Source organism: Lissotriton vulgaris, chromosome 7 (genome assembly GCF_964263255.1).
Source record: "Lissotriton vulgaris chromosome 7, aLisVul1.2, whole genome shotgun sequence".
NCBI classification, from domain to species: domain Eukaryota; kingdom Metazoa; phylum Chordata; class Amphibia; order Caudata; family Salamandridae; genus Lissotriton; species Lissotriton vulgaris.
Window position 1 is genome coordinate 401,956,872 of NC_141695.1, and position 13,468 is coordinate 401,970,339.

The 13,468-nt window shown below is 44.0% G+C and overlaps 1 protein-coding gene across 2 annotated transcripts in view; it reads left to right on the forward strand.

The window, feature by feature from the left end:
• TMEM143 (transmembrane protein 143) overlaps positions 1–13,468 on the forward strand; it is a 266,670-nt gene that overhangs the window by 237,358 nt on the left and 15,844 nt on the right. For both annotated transcript variants that reach the window (XM_086930357.1, XM_086930356.1), the window contains exon 7: positions 8,316–8,520. In XM_086930357.1, coding sequence (XP_086786483.1) covers positions 8,316–8,520 — 205 coding nt within the window. The remainder of the gene's footprint in view (positions 1–8,315; positions 8,521–13,468) is intronic.

Consider the following 13,468-nt stretch of genomic DNA (forward strand, 5'->3'; position numbering starts at 1 on the left):
ACAGGGAGCCAGTGTAGCTTCTGCAAGGCCTCCCTCGAGGACGCCCTTTTGGGCAGCCTGAGGATCAGACGTGCTGCCGCATTCTGCAGCACTTGAAGGCGACCAAAACTTTTCCCAGGTGCCCCCAGGTACAGCAGGTTCGCATAATCCAACCTTGCGGTCACCAATGCATGTACCAGGGTTTTACGGGCCTCCATGGGCAACAGTTCCAGAACTTTCCTCAGCCTTTTCAAGACTCCAAAGCACATACCCACCACACGGTTGATTTGGGGCCCAAAAGTGAGGCCCGCAACAAACCACACCCCCAGGTTTTTTGCCTCCTGACAGGGGGTGGGGGTCGGCCCTAGACAGGATGGCCACCAAGCCGACGACCAAGCAGACTGGTCTCTCCCCACCACAAGCACCTCTGTCTTGCTGCCGTTAAGTTTCAGACAGTTCATAGCCATTCAATCGGCAAGATCTTTCATGCACGACCGGAAGCCATCTGCCCGCAAGACAGGGCGCGTGCGACAGGGAGATGACCAGCTGCATATCATCGGCATAGGATACTATTTGGAGGCCATGGCTCTCTACAATGGAGGCAACAGGCGCTACATACAGATTAAAAAGGGTCGGGCTCAGAGACGAGCCCTGAGGCACGCCCTGGCCCAAAGGGACCCCTTTGGAGTAGCAGTCTCTTTGCCTCACTTGGAAGCTTCTGCCCGTTAAGAAGGCCTGGATCCACCTGAGCGCAGTATTAGCGATGCCACCTCTGCTCAGACACTGTAGCAAGGTGGAGTGTGCTACAGTGTCGAACGCCGCGCTGAGGTCCAACAGGATCAAAGCCATCGTTTGCCCCTCATCTACACCCTGTCTCAGATGTTCTGTTGCCATCAGTAGGGCAGACTCTGTCGAATGGCGAGGTCTAAAGCCGAACTGCGTAGTATGGAGCAACCCTACCTCCTCCACATATTCCATGATTTGGGTGTTTACCACCTTCTCAGCCACTTTGGACATAAAAGGCAGGAGAGAGATGGGCCTCAGATTTTCTAACACCTCAAAACTAATGTGAGGTTTCTTCCGGAGGGGGAGCACCACTGCCTGTTTCCACTCCTTAGGTAACATGCCAGACTTAAAAGAGATATCCAGGGCATGCCTTATATAAGGCTCCAGGACCTCCAGGCTGTCCCCCAAACGTTTAGGGGACGCCGGATCCAGAGGGGAGCCAGATTTTACAGAGAGACATATCCTGACTAACTCTTCAGGAGGGGGGGTGATGAAATTTGTAAGAAGCCCCAGGTTCTCCGTGCCCCCAGATGTTACATCAAGCTCAACCCCTGTGGAGGGAGGATTAGGGAAGGTCGAATAGATCTTTGCAACCTTAGTGGAGAAATAGTCGGCGATACGATCGCATGATTCCGTTGAACAATTCTCCAGGTCTGCAGAAGAATCTATAGTAGTCAAGGACTTATAAATGCAGAAGAGCTCCTTAGCCGAGTTCTTTGCCCCTAGGATTTTTCCTGCGTAAAAGGCCGCCTTCCATTTCTTAATCAGCCTGTGATGTATCCGCCTTTTTTCTAAAAACAGTTTCCTGGCCTGACTGTCATACGCTACCCTCCATGATCTTTCCGCTCGCTTACATTCCGCCTTGGTCCGCCGCAGTTCTCCATTGAACCATGGGGCTGTTCTCTTCGTGCGGCCGCCCGTGGATGTTCGGCTGAGTGGTGCAGTATGATCTAGCGCCTCTTTAATGCGCCTATTCAGGTTAAGATCAGCCGATTCTATGTCCTCTCCTCCTGGCTGGCCTTCCCGTGTCAGTGCTTCATTAAAATCCTCCAAGGAGAATTTTGCCCACTTCCTCCTCAGATAGTTCAGGGGTGCCTGAATATGTTTTATGGCCTTAATGCTGTTTATGGAGAATATCACCAGGAAGTGGTCTGTCCAGGGGATCGGCTCAACTGTAGAGACCTCAACCCCTCCCCAATTTGCAAAGATCGGGTCCAAAAGATGGCCTTGGCGATGAGTGGGGCTTGAGATCTTAAGTTCTAGCTGAAGGGCTTGAATGTCCCTGCAGAACTCCTCCACTCCTTTATCCCCTGGGCTATTCAGGTGCAGATTTAAGTCTCCCAGTAATAGGAATTTATCCCTACGTAACGCTGCCTCTGTCACGTTATCTAACAAACTCTCCCTGAACTTGGTGCAAGGCCCCGGGGGTCTATATATAAGAAAGCCTTTGATCGTCATTCCCCCATTGATTTTTATGGTGAAGGCTCCCGCCTCGCTATCTGCGACTGGGGCCATCTCCAATAGACAACCCAGATATTTTTTTAAAATAATCGCAATCCCCCCTCCTTTCCCCACTGGCCTGTCCTGCCTAACCATAGAGTAATTCTCCGGCATAGCCTCGATAATATCCGAATCAGAGAACTGGTCTAGCCACGTTTCCGTAAGGAACAGAAGGTCAAACTGTCTTTCCGTGAGCTGATCGAATATATCAAGCCTATGCTTCCGCAGTGATCTCACATTAAGAAGGCCACATACTAGCGCGGCTTGCTCCCCAGTACCCTGCAATGCGGTGACGAAGCGGAACCGACAATGAGCACATTCCGCGTCCTCAGCTGTCAAACCATGCCTACACGGGTAGGTGGTCTCCGGACGCAGGCTAAGGAGCAGCTCCCTGTCCCAATAGAATTTACCGTGTGGAGCAGGGGTTATCGCCCTAGCCCGCAGTCGGCCGCGGACGGACGCAGACGGGCTCAACTTTGGCGACACTTCGGCGCGCCTTCGTCGCGCCCGCTGCGCTTCCGGGGGGACATCCGCCTTTTGTAGCCCTCAGCCCGTCTGCCTCGCAGCCACTAGACCGCTAACCGGCCCCTCGCGCAGCGGAAGTGACTGTCTCTCACCTCCACGCCCTCTGCTCAACGGTGCTAGCCACCCTGTCGGAACGAGGCGTGGAGGAAGGAAAGACAAGACAGCCGCCCGAATGCGTCCAGGTAAGTCTGGGGAGTGCGGGGGGGATGGGAAGCCTCAGTCGCTAATGACTTGGCCCCACCAGAGTCTCCGTTGAAATACACAGCAAAATAAAAATGTATTAAAATCAAAATGCAGCAGAGTCCGCTTTTAAAAGCACACGTTACCAATTTAAAAAGTCAGCGCGCTGGCGCCACACAAGCAGCTATGGGCCCTGCCACTGCCCACTCACCAAATACCTGCGATTCACAGTGGCTGGCGTCCACTTTCAATTCAAGGTGCTCCCATTCGGTCTGAAATCGGCACCAAGAATATTTACAAAATGTTTAGCCCCAGTTTCTGCAGCACTGAAGTCGCAGGGAATACAAGTCTTCCCATTCCTCGAAGACTGGCTACTCAAGGGATCATCAAGACAGGCTGCAAGGCAAGCGGTCAACAGCTCCCTCCGTCTATTCTCAAACCTAGGGCTCACTCTCCATTCAAAGAAATCTCAACTGCAGCCCCGTCAAGTGTTAACCTTTCTGGGAGCGTCACAGGACACCCAACAGTGCAAGGTATTCTTGTCTCAGGAACAGTAGATCAAACTTCAAAAACTGGCAAAACTAATCTCAACAAAAAAGTCACTTTATGTCCGAACATATGCTTCTCTTCTGGGGATGTGCTCGTCAGCGATCAGTCTAGTCCCATTGGCAAGACTCAGGATGAGGCCGCTGCAAGAAGAATTGCACCGACAATGGCGACAAATAGAAGGTTCTTTCGACGATTGCATAAAGGTGACATCCAGAATGAGACAAGCTCTTCTATGGTGGTCAAAAGAAAACAATCTGTCACCGGGCCTCACGTTTCTCCAAACCATTCCGGAGTTTATCCTGACCACGGACGCTTCTATGGAAGGTTGGGGAGGTCATCTCCAGGACCTTCAGATTCAAGGTCGATGGTCTCACCAATATCGGCAGAAACACATCAACAGTCTAGAGTTAAGAGCCATTTTCCTGTCTCTGCAGGCGTTCCTACCGAGAATTGCAAATTCCTCAGTGCTGGTGTGTACGGACAATACCACCAGCATGTTTTACATCAACAAACAAGGGGGTACGAGATCTCTCCTCCTCTCGCAGAAAGCTCAAGAGATGTGGGAGTGGGTTATACAACACAGCATAACCCTCAGAGCGGAGCATGTGATGGGTGTTCAAAACTCTCTAGCCAACAATCTCAGCAGATCTCTCACAGGTTGCCACGAATTGGAACTAGAGCAGGATCAGGTGACCAGGATCTTTCCGACATGGGGCACGCCAACTCTGGATTTGTTTGCGACACGACAGAACAGCAAATGCCTGTACTGCGCCAGCAGGTTTCCTCAACGGGGGTCAAAAGGAAATGCCCTGTCGATGAAATGGTCCTGGAATCTATGCATATGCCTTTTGCCCGATTCCTTTAATACCGAGGATACTGCAAAAGATGAAGAGGGAACATTGCACTCTTCTCCTCATTGCTCCTCACTGGCCAAGACAGTATTAGTTCCAAGAACTGCTCCTGCTATCTCAACAGCCTCCAATTCGTCTCAAACCAACACTTTCAATGTTGACAAGGGAAGGAGGTCAGATTCTACACCCGGATCCTCAATCGCTTCACTTGCACGCCTGGCTCCTGACTTCTTAGAGTTTAAGGATCTCAAAATTTCTGCAGACTGCAGAGAGATTCTATCTCAAGCCCGTGCTCAGAGTACCATCAGAACATACGTTTTAAATGGAGACGATTCTGTAGTTGGTGTGAAGCAAATAAAATTCATCCGCTCCAGGCACCACCTGAGGATATACTTCTTAACTTGCTGTTGCTAGCCAAAGCAGGGCTGGTGTTCTCTTCTATAAAAGTACATCTGGCCGCTATATCCAGATTCAGAAAAAGTTCAAACAAGCCATCACTATGCTCTTTCTCATTGATAAAGCAATTTCTCAAGGGATTAATTCGAGCCTTTCCTCCGATCCGACCTCCACCTCCTGAATGGGATCTCAATATCGTCTTGTCCCAATTAATGAAGAGGCCCTTTGAACCTATTCACAGAGCTGAACTAAAGTTTCTAACTTGGAAAGTCGCTATTTTACTAGCTCTCACTTCAGCCCGGAGAGTTAGCGAGATACAAGCTTTCACGATTGCAGAGCCTTTCCTACATTTCTCTAAGGACTATGTAACCCTAAGAACCAATCCAAAGTTCATTCCTAAGGTACCATTTCAATTTCATATGAACCAGCCGGTAAAGTTAAAGACTTTTTTCCCGGACCCTGTCACACTGGCAGAAAAGGCCCTGCACTCTCTTGATGTGAAACGATGTCTAAAGTTCTATCTTCAAAAAACTAAGGACATAAGAAAATCTAACCAGATATTTATCGCTTATGGACAGGTCACGCTAGGACAAGCAGTGACAAAAGCAACTATAGCTAGATGTTTATCCTCAGTAATACAATTCTGTCATTAAAAGGCTAACAGACCTTTAGTCAGAAAGGTTAAAGCACATTCCACCAGAATGATGTCGGCCTTATTTACTGGGGTCACGCTGGAGAACATTTGCCGAGCTGCTACATGGAAGAGTGTCCATACTTTTACAAAGCATTACTGCTTGAAGTTGGCATCACAGGATGATACAGCAGTTGGAGAAGCGGTGCACAGCATCTTCTTCATTAAGGTTAGACTTTTAAAAGGTCTCTCACATTATATTGCTGTCAAAAGAATATGTATGATATACTGTAATGTTTTGATTGTCAAATGCTGTCTTTACTACGAACTATGTTATCTGAATATAATTATTCCTTTCAGAAGGTTTTCTGCATATATGTATATTTACATTTTAGTGCTCTATAGCCTTCCAGTTGTTTGGAGGATATGTAGAATTACGCTTTGTCTCCCACCTTCCACAAACGACAGATATGGTTTTATTGCTTGCTATTCTGATTCAGGCATGTGACTCTATGAAAGATACCCCAATACTGGATAAGAAAACAAGTTACTTACCTGTAACTACAGTTATCCAGTATTGGTATCTTTCATAGATTCACATGCACCCACCCTCCTCCCCGGCAGGCCAGTTCTTTATTAGGGATACATACTTCTCACTTGTGCTGGGAAAATCTGAGGAGAACTGCCTCTGCTGGGAAGGTTCTAGAGGGTGCTGACAGCTGATTGGTTGGATCTTCTTTTTCAGTTCTTTTTATATAATGAGGTAGATAGGCTGCTAAGTTTTGGGCCTTGTTGAGCCTATAGTCTTTCAGCCTACTACAAAAAAAATTCTAAGGCACAGCTATTGTATGTATTATTACCGTGGGACTCCTTCCTCGGTGCGGGGTAATGATTCAGGCATGTGAATCTATGAAAGATACCAATACTGGATAACTGTAGTTACAGGTAAGTAACTTGTTTTCTTAATAATTCCTATAGCTGGTATTGTTAAAATGGAGGTATGAGAAATATGCAATATAACGAGTGGACTTCTCCTAGGACTACATGTTTCAAGCCTTCTCCTAGGCTTTTCCTCAGGACCAAGAAAGATGATCCCTCTAACGACTCCTGGTTAACTTACTTGGTGGCCCTGACCAATATCAAAGGACAATGTGCATTTAGACATGCATTAATACAATACCCAATTGGTACAACTTGTCTACCTAATATGTTCATAGCCTAATTGGGGCCCCATGAGCCTTACATGGGAGGGGAGAGTGGCAGACATCAAAGCTGCTCTCTCACCAGTATGCTGTCTGCCCGTGGCTCCGACGAACCATTGTTTTACCTAAGGAACCTCAACATTTTTCCTAGGTTATACTAGTGGCTATAACTGGAAGGATAGTTTTTTCTCAAATATTTATTGTTCTGAACAGCAACATTCAAGTGCTACCTGATGCAACTGTTTTGGGGCAGTCCTGATACTCATAGTCCTTTAATCTATGTTAATGGCTAGAAACCCAATAGATTGAGCATGAAAAAGGGCTTTAGCGATTGGTTGAGAGAAATCAACGAAGTCCAAAACGTATCCCTACTTGTGGCAGACAATAGGAATAGCTTCGAAAAACGCAATAATAATGAGGGTAATTTAAACCAGATGATGTAAGAGTCCAAGAATGAATGATTGCAAAGTAGTATATTAATGTATTAGCATTATTAACTAGGTTACATATATACATGGTTGTACTTAGTAATTTTTGTTATGAAAGTATTTAATAATTAAATTAAAAAATAACATAAACTTAAAAATAACAGAATGTCAAATACTTCTGAGTAAAATCTTAGGACTGGCTGAAGATATCACACTTGACAACGATGGATGCATGGTTGTATGCCAGTTGTGCTTCTTTGTCTGTGTGACTGTTTTCAATCTGCGTAAGTTTTTGCATGCACTGGGCATTTCTTTATGATAGCTATCTGAAAGTGCTTGCCTAACCTGCAGAACAACTGCTCAAAAGCACTAGCAAATATGGTTGAATATTCCTTCTTTGCCTTTTAAAATGTTACATGTGTGCCTGCACAAAAGCCAAACCTCTTAATTAGTCAGTTGTGTGTTTTTATTGTGCACATTTTCTGAACTGAGGGTAAGGTGGGCTTTTCCTGTAAACTGAGGTCTCACCTCGTAAAAATGAGTGGGATTGTTAATGGGCCAAGTTCACGCTCAGTGGCGGCTTGTAGATAGCGGTGGCAGGGAGCAAAGGCTGGGAGGGAGAGGGGTTAGGAAAAAAAAAGACTTACCTACTCATCGCCATTTACCAGCCACAGCCTCTTCTTTGTCCTCGTTGTTAATCTGGCTCCCAGCAGTACCCAGGTTCCCCGAACCCAATCACGATGCTGCTTTCACCATGACAACTGCCTTGTGATTGGTCTGAGTGCCGTGGTTCGGCACTCAGATAGGGACTGAGAGCCTGTGCATGTTCTCCACCCAGGCTATGCATTACAGCCTGGTGGAGAGCAAGCAAAATGTGCATGACTCTGTGGCCTGCACAAGAAGGCCTGACAAACTGTCATGCACACTTTAGACGTAGCAATCACTCCTCCTCCCTCAACGTCATGGGAGCCCAGCCCCATCCCACCCTAACCTGGCTGCAAGATACTTAAAATAAATGACTATACCTTCTGTTATTAACATCTTATTTTTCCTTTCACTTTGATGTAAGAGCAGTGGGACGACATTCCTCTGCCTTAGCGTAGGAGCCGCCACTGTTCACACTATATAAAACTTGAAAACATAAACAAAAATGTGTATATACATATATATGAGCACATATATAATGGATCCAAACCTGTGAAGATCTGTATACTGGGTTCTTAGCTATTTGTTGCGTTGTACAGCAACATTAAACTTTTAATCATGTGTGTTACTCCTTTTTCCCCAGACCTTCGCCCAACGACGCAGGGCACACTCATTGGAGCTCGCCCACATGCTGTACTACCGCAGCACCTCTAATAACGCCGAGCTTCTGGGGGCTCTTACCATGAGGGCACAGGAAGAACATGCCAAAGAGGTGATCCTGGCACAGAGTTTCCTGATGCAGCTGAGAGCCTCCCCCAGCACCACCATCCTGCTTGAGTGCCCGACAGGTTTGACCTGATCATTTCTTTGTGACTCTCACATCAGTTGTTTCTCTCTGACTGCATGGGTGCTTCTCAGTGGTTCATCCTCAAAGTACTCTAACTCAAAATTACTCTTCTTTTTTGGGTTATAAATGATCTAACTTCAGGGTGCTTCGTGGTTGTTGCAAAATGACTTGTCTCGAAAGCTCTTTGCTGCAGTCCATTGGGAAGCTAATCTCATCAAGAACCAGCTGGGGTTCCACAGTGACAGCTGAATGTGTATGTTAGGACATGAAAATGGAATCAAAGCCCTAATAAAGAAATGCTAACCAGAACATATTAATATGATTCAAAGCCTGGTCGGGGTAAATAGGCAAAATGGCTGAGTAGATAGAGTAAAATTAAAATAGTGAGAACATAAAATAGTGATAATACATGTATATATGACAATTGTTTACAAATTATACGCAAAACTTTTAACGCAAACTCAATGAGAACTATTTACCTGTGAGTCAGAAAGGGAAGGGTCTCTCCCATTTTACCGTTATGTTATGCAGATTTGTAGAGCGCACTCTCACACAGGGCGGTATCCTAACCCTGGCAGTGCCCCCCCCCTTGCTTTTCTAACAATTTATAAAATGTATATATTAACATTTTTATGAAGAATTAGTGTTTCAAATGGGTATTTCACTGTAGCTTCTTTGTGTCTCCCCAGCCTTTTCCACCTCCTGTGCTTTACACCCAGTCCATGTTAATCTACACTGTGCTCAATTTTGAAACTTTCCTCACAATGTGTGTGGTTGAAAGCAGGTACAGTTTTTTGCCAGGCCATCTTTGCACTTTCTGTGTATTCATCCTGGTTGACATGCGGGGACCAGAACTTGACGCTGATTCTTAAGTTACCAATTCGGTAAATTACCGAATCCTACAATTTGGCCACCTACATCAGAAAAGCCTAATTCGGTCGGTAACGGTGCTTCGGGGGAGAGGGGGCGCGATTCACTCGCGGGAGCTATATTTGCGACCCGATGGGCCACGTGCTCCCGCAAGTGAATCTCCTGACGTGCACGCGTTGCCATTGAAGGCAATGGAACGTGTGCACGTGCTTGGCTGAAAAGCCAAAGCGACGGCAAAAGGTCATTTGCCTTTGCAGCGCTTGCTCGCTGCGAAGGCGAGACCTAAAAAGGAGAAGATTACCATTGTCTTCTGATTTTTAAAATTCCAGGGTGTACTCTCTTCTAACCATTGATGTCACGTCGTGGTTAGTCTCTCACCTACTCCTTAGCCACGGAGTCCAGTCTCACTACATTTCCGTGGACACCACCCACTACTTCAGTAGCTTTGAGGTCCCCACAATGACCAAACTCACTAGTGGGCCCTCAAGTAACACCCACGCTGCATAGGCCTGCTCCTAATAAAATTCTTTGAAAAGGAGAAGAACATGCTTTACATTTATTTTTTTAGAGTTTATATAGCTCAAACTAGACTCGAGACATCGGTTATCTGAGCGCTTTACATAGCACCAGTTTCGTTACAGAAGGACACATTCATTTTTGTTAGGCACGGGGAGATTAAGTGATTTGCCCAGAATCACAGGATATTTAGAGTTGCTGCCGAGACTCTAACGCGGTTCCCCAGCTTTCAGGTCGACCGCTCTACCTATGAGCTCTCGTTGTCCTACAGCGTGCCCTAGACAACATAGTGAGAGGTCAAGTTCAGAACTCATGGGAAACATGGTCACTCCCCTTCAAAATCATTTTGTACTTAAGATTATTCCTCCATCAAAAATTATTCTTGACTTTATCTGATTCACATTCAGCAAGAGTATCGCCTATTGATGACATTAATACCTTCAATGAAGTATATTAGTAAGGAGAGCAGAAAAGCTTGACATCCCTAAGCAAACAACTACCACTTCTACACTGGTAATCTTTGGGACATTTCATCACAGGGCATCAGCTAGACCTCTATTGCCTTTAGTTCAGTGTCTTTTGGAACCAACTGGTGAAAAGATATAAAGTTCCGGATCAGGAGCCTCTATTCCCTATTATGTCACCTCTGTATTTGATCTTAGTGTCTGCCATGAGGAAATCGCATGCAGTTGCACCTTCTTCCACTGTTCCCCAAGTAAGAAGAGCATGCTGACTCATAAAGGAAAGGTGTGGCACTGCTACCACAGGCATGAAAACGTGGGTGGTGGCTAGCCTGCTAAACTGCCAGCTAGACTCAGGCACACACTACTATTAAAGATTTACAAACTGTTAACATTAAACTTTAAACACAATTACCATTCAGTTCTTTTTATTCTTAAAGAAAGAATTGACTTATTTAATACTCAATTCACCTTAATGTTTACAAAAAACATTAATATACGTAATTTTCAAGTAAACAGCGTAACGAAATACAGTTTTATTCTTTAAACAATGCAGAAGTTGATAGCCCAATGCATTTCAGGACTTGTCATTGTTCCTTCATCAGGAGAAACACTGTATATCAAAACATAATCAGAAATAAAACAATTAATTCAGCACTTTAGGAGATCTATAAGTTCAACTTTACATTTCTATGACTCAATGCGACTCAATTTAAAGTCATCACTTCAATATAAGTAATGCATGCTTGCTGAAAAAACCAGCTGTGTTATGTGTTCATGGATATGAAAAACAGCGTAAGAAAAACCACCACCTGTGCAAAAAAAAGTGTGCAAAACCTTCATAAATACAACTTACTCTGAAATGTAGGTTAAAAACACCCACCGGGTGTAAAACAAATGGTTCAATCCACCAATATTCTGTTTAGTAAAGAAAACATACATATCAACCAACCATCTCCATTGTGTGCAATTCAGCGTGAATTTGTACATGCTCATAATTGCACTCACTGTCCAAGTTTAATGCTGATATCTCACCACCTAACTGTATAAACCGAAGCACAAACTGTAAGATCAAAGTTCAAATGGCCATATCCTCTACTATGTACTATGTCAATGAAATGCCCTCATGTACCGTAATTAATGAGCACTAGCTCTCACTTCGGAATACACGAGTCGTTATAAATATATTCGTCCGATGTTAACTCCTGAAGAAAAAAGAAACCAAGGATCTGTAACAAGAGCTGTGCTTTCGTGCGTAACTACCTCTAATAGTTAAATACCACAACTGCACATACCGTAATGCTCGAATGCAACAAGTTCTTAAACAGGCGCCATGAACGCCTTGTTCGTCTCCGATATCCCGGTCATGTGACAGTGAAACGTGCATGTCTACATGACTGGACTACGCTTTTAAAACACTCTCCTGCGATTGGTTCCTATGCGTTATCGGCTATAGACTACAACGTTCGGCAAAAGACTCAGTGCCAGCGTGATACCTAAGTAGAAATTCATCAATTATTAAGTGCCTCAAAGATAATATCAAATCTAACCACTTTGACTCTAATTTATGAATATACCACAGTAAAAATAAACTGTGACAAAACAGTTAAACGATTAAAAGTAAAAAGTGTGATGTGCAGAAGCAGAAAGAAAGTGACAAATATATACGTGTTAGGATCACAGTATGTTTATGTTTATCCTACAAACACTGTTGTCATGTACACTGGTTGTCAATATACAAATACAGATACATCATACATTAATTCACAGTAAACAACTCATTTCCATACGGTCATTAAGACCCCTGGGAGTCATTGTACCAAACGCTTAATCCAGAATGTCTCCTCTGGAGAAATTTTTTATTAATATCAAAACCAACTTTATCAATAACTGTCTCTATTATTTGAAATCTCAGCTGTGCTATTGTGTGGTGTTTGTCTAACCAGTGTGAAGCTAATGCAGAAGTAATCACCTTATTGCGGAATCTACTCTTATGTTCAGAAATCTGCGTTTTAATTATTTTTTCTGTTTTGCCCACGTAGAGTAATCAACATGGACACTTTATTGCGTAAACGACATTGTTTGTGTTGCAATCTCCTTTATAGCGTAATTTAATCTTTTCACCAGTATGCAGGTGGGAAATAATGTTACCCTGGGTAAAATTGTTGCAATGTACACAATTTGTGCATCGTCGCATACCATCTGTTTCACATTTTTTCAATGATCTTCTACTGCTTAACAGTTCTTTTAAAATCTTGGTTCTTGTTTATGCAAACAATGGTCGCTCTGAGTGAATATGCAGAAAATCTGGTTCTGTTTGTTAAAGTTCCCATCTCTTGTTGATGATATTCCTCATTTTTTGTGAGTTGATTGAAAATTTTGAGACAAAACATTCCTTTTAGTTTCTACTTTATCCTTTTTCATCAACAGGGTGTGACGATTTTGTTTCAATGCCCGTGTTGCTGATTCTTCAAGTAGTTTAATGGAGTACCCATGTCTTTCATATTTTGCTTTGATTTCAAGAATATTGCCAAGACTGTCTTCTTCTTCTGAAACTATGCGTCTCAGTCTCAAAAAACGAGAATATGGTAAATTGTTCAGAAGGCTTTGCGGGTGAAAACTGCGGTCAGTTGATGGTTATGTATTCCAAAAATGCTATTTTATTTCTGTTCAATGAATATGTGAACTGTATCCTCGGATTCTTAGTGTTCAAACAGTTGATATTTTGAATAAGTTTGGTCTCCGTGCCTGACCCAATATTAAAGATATCATCAATATATCTGCAGGAAAACTGTAAGTCTTCGGTCCAATCACCATTCTGAAAGATATGTTCTTCCTCGTACTTCGCCATAAACGTATTGGCGTAGGTAGGAGCTCCTGCGAAGCCCGTAGATGTTCCATTCAGTTGGACGAAGAATCTGTTTGACCATTCAAAGTTACTTTGATAAAGACAAAAGTGAGTGAGTTCAAGTAAGAAAATTAGATTCATTTCAATTTCAGGATGTTGCAGTAGTAACCATTCTTGTGCTTCGAATCCTTCGGAGTGGGCAATAGATGTATACAATTATACTACATCAATGGTACACAATAAGTATTCCTTCT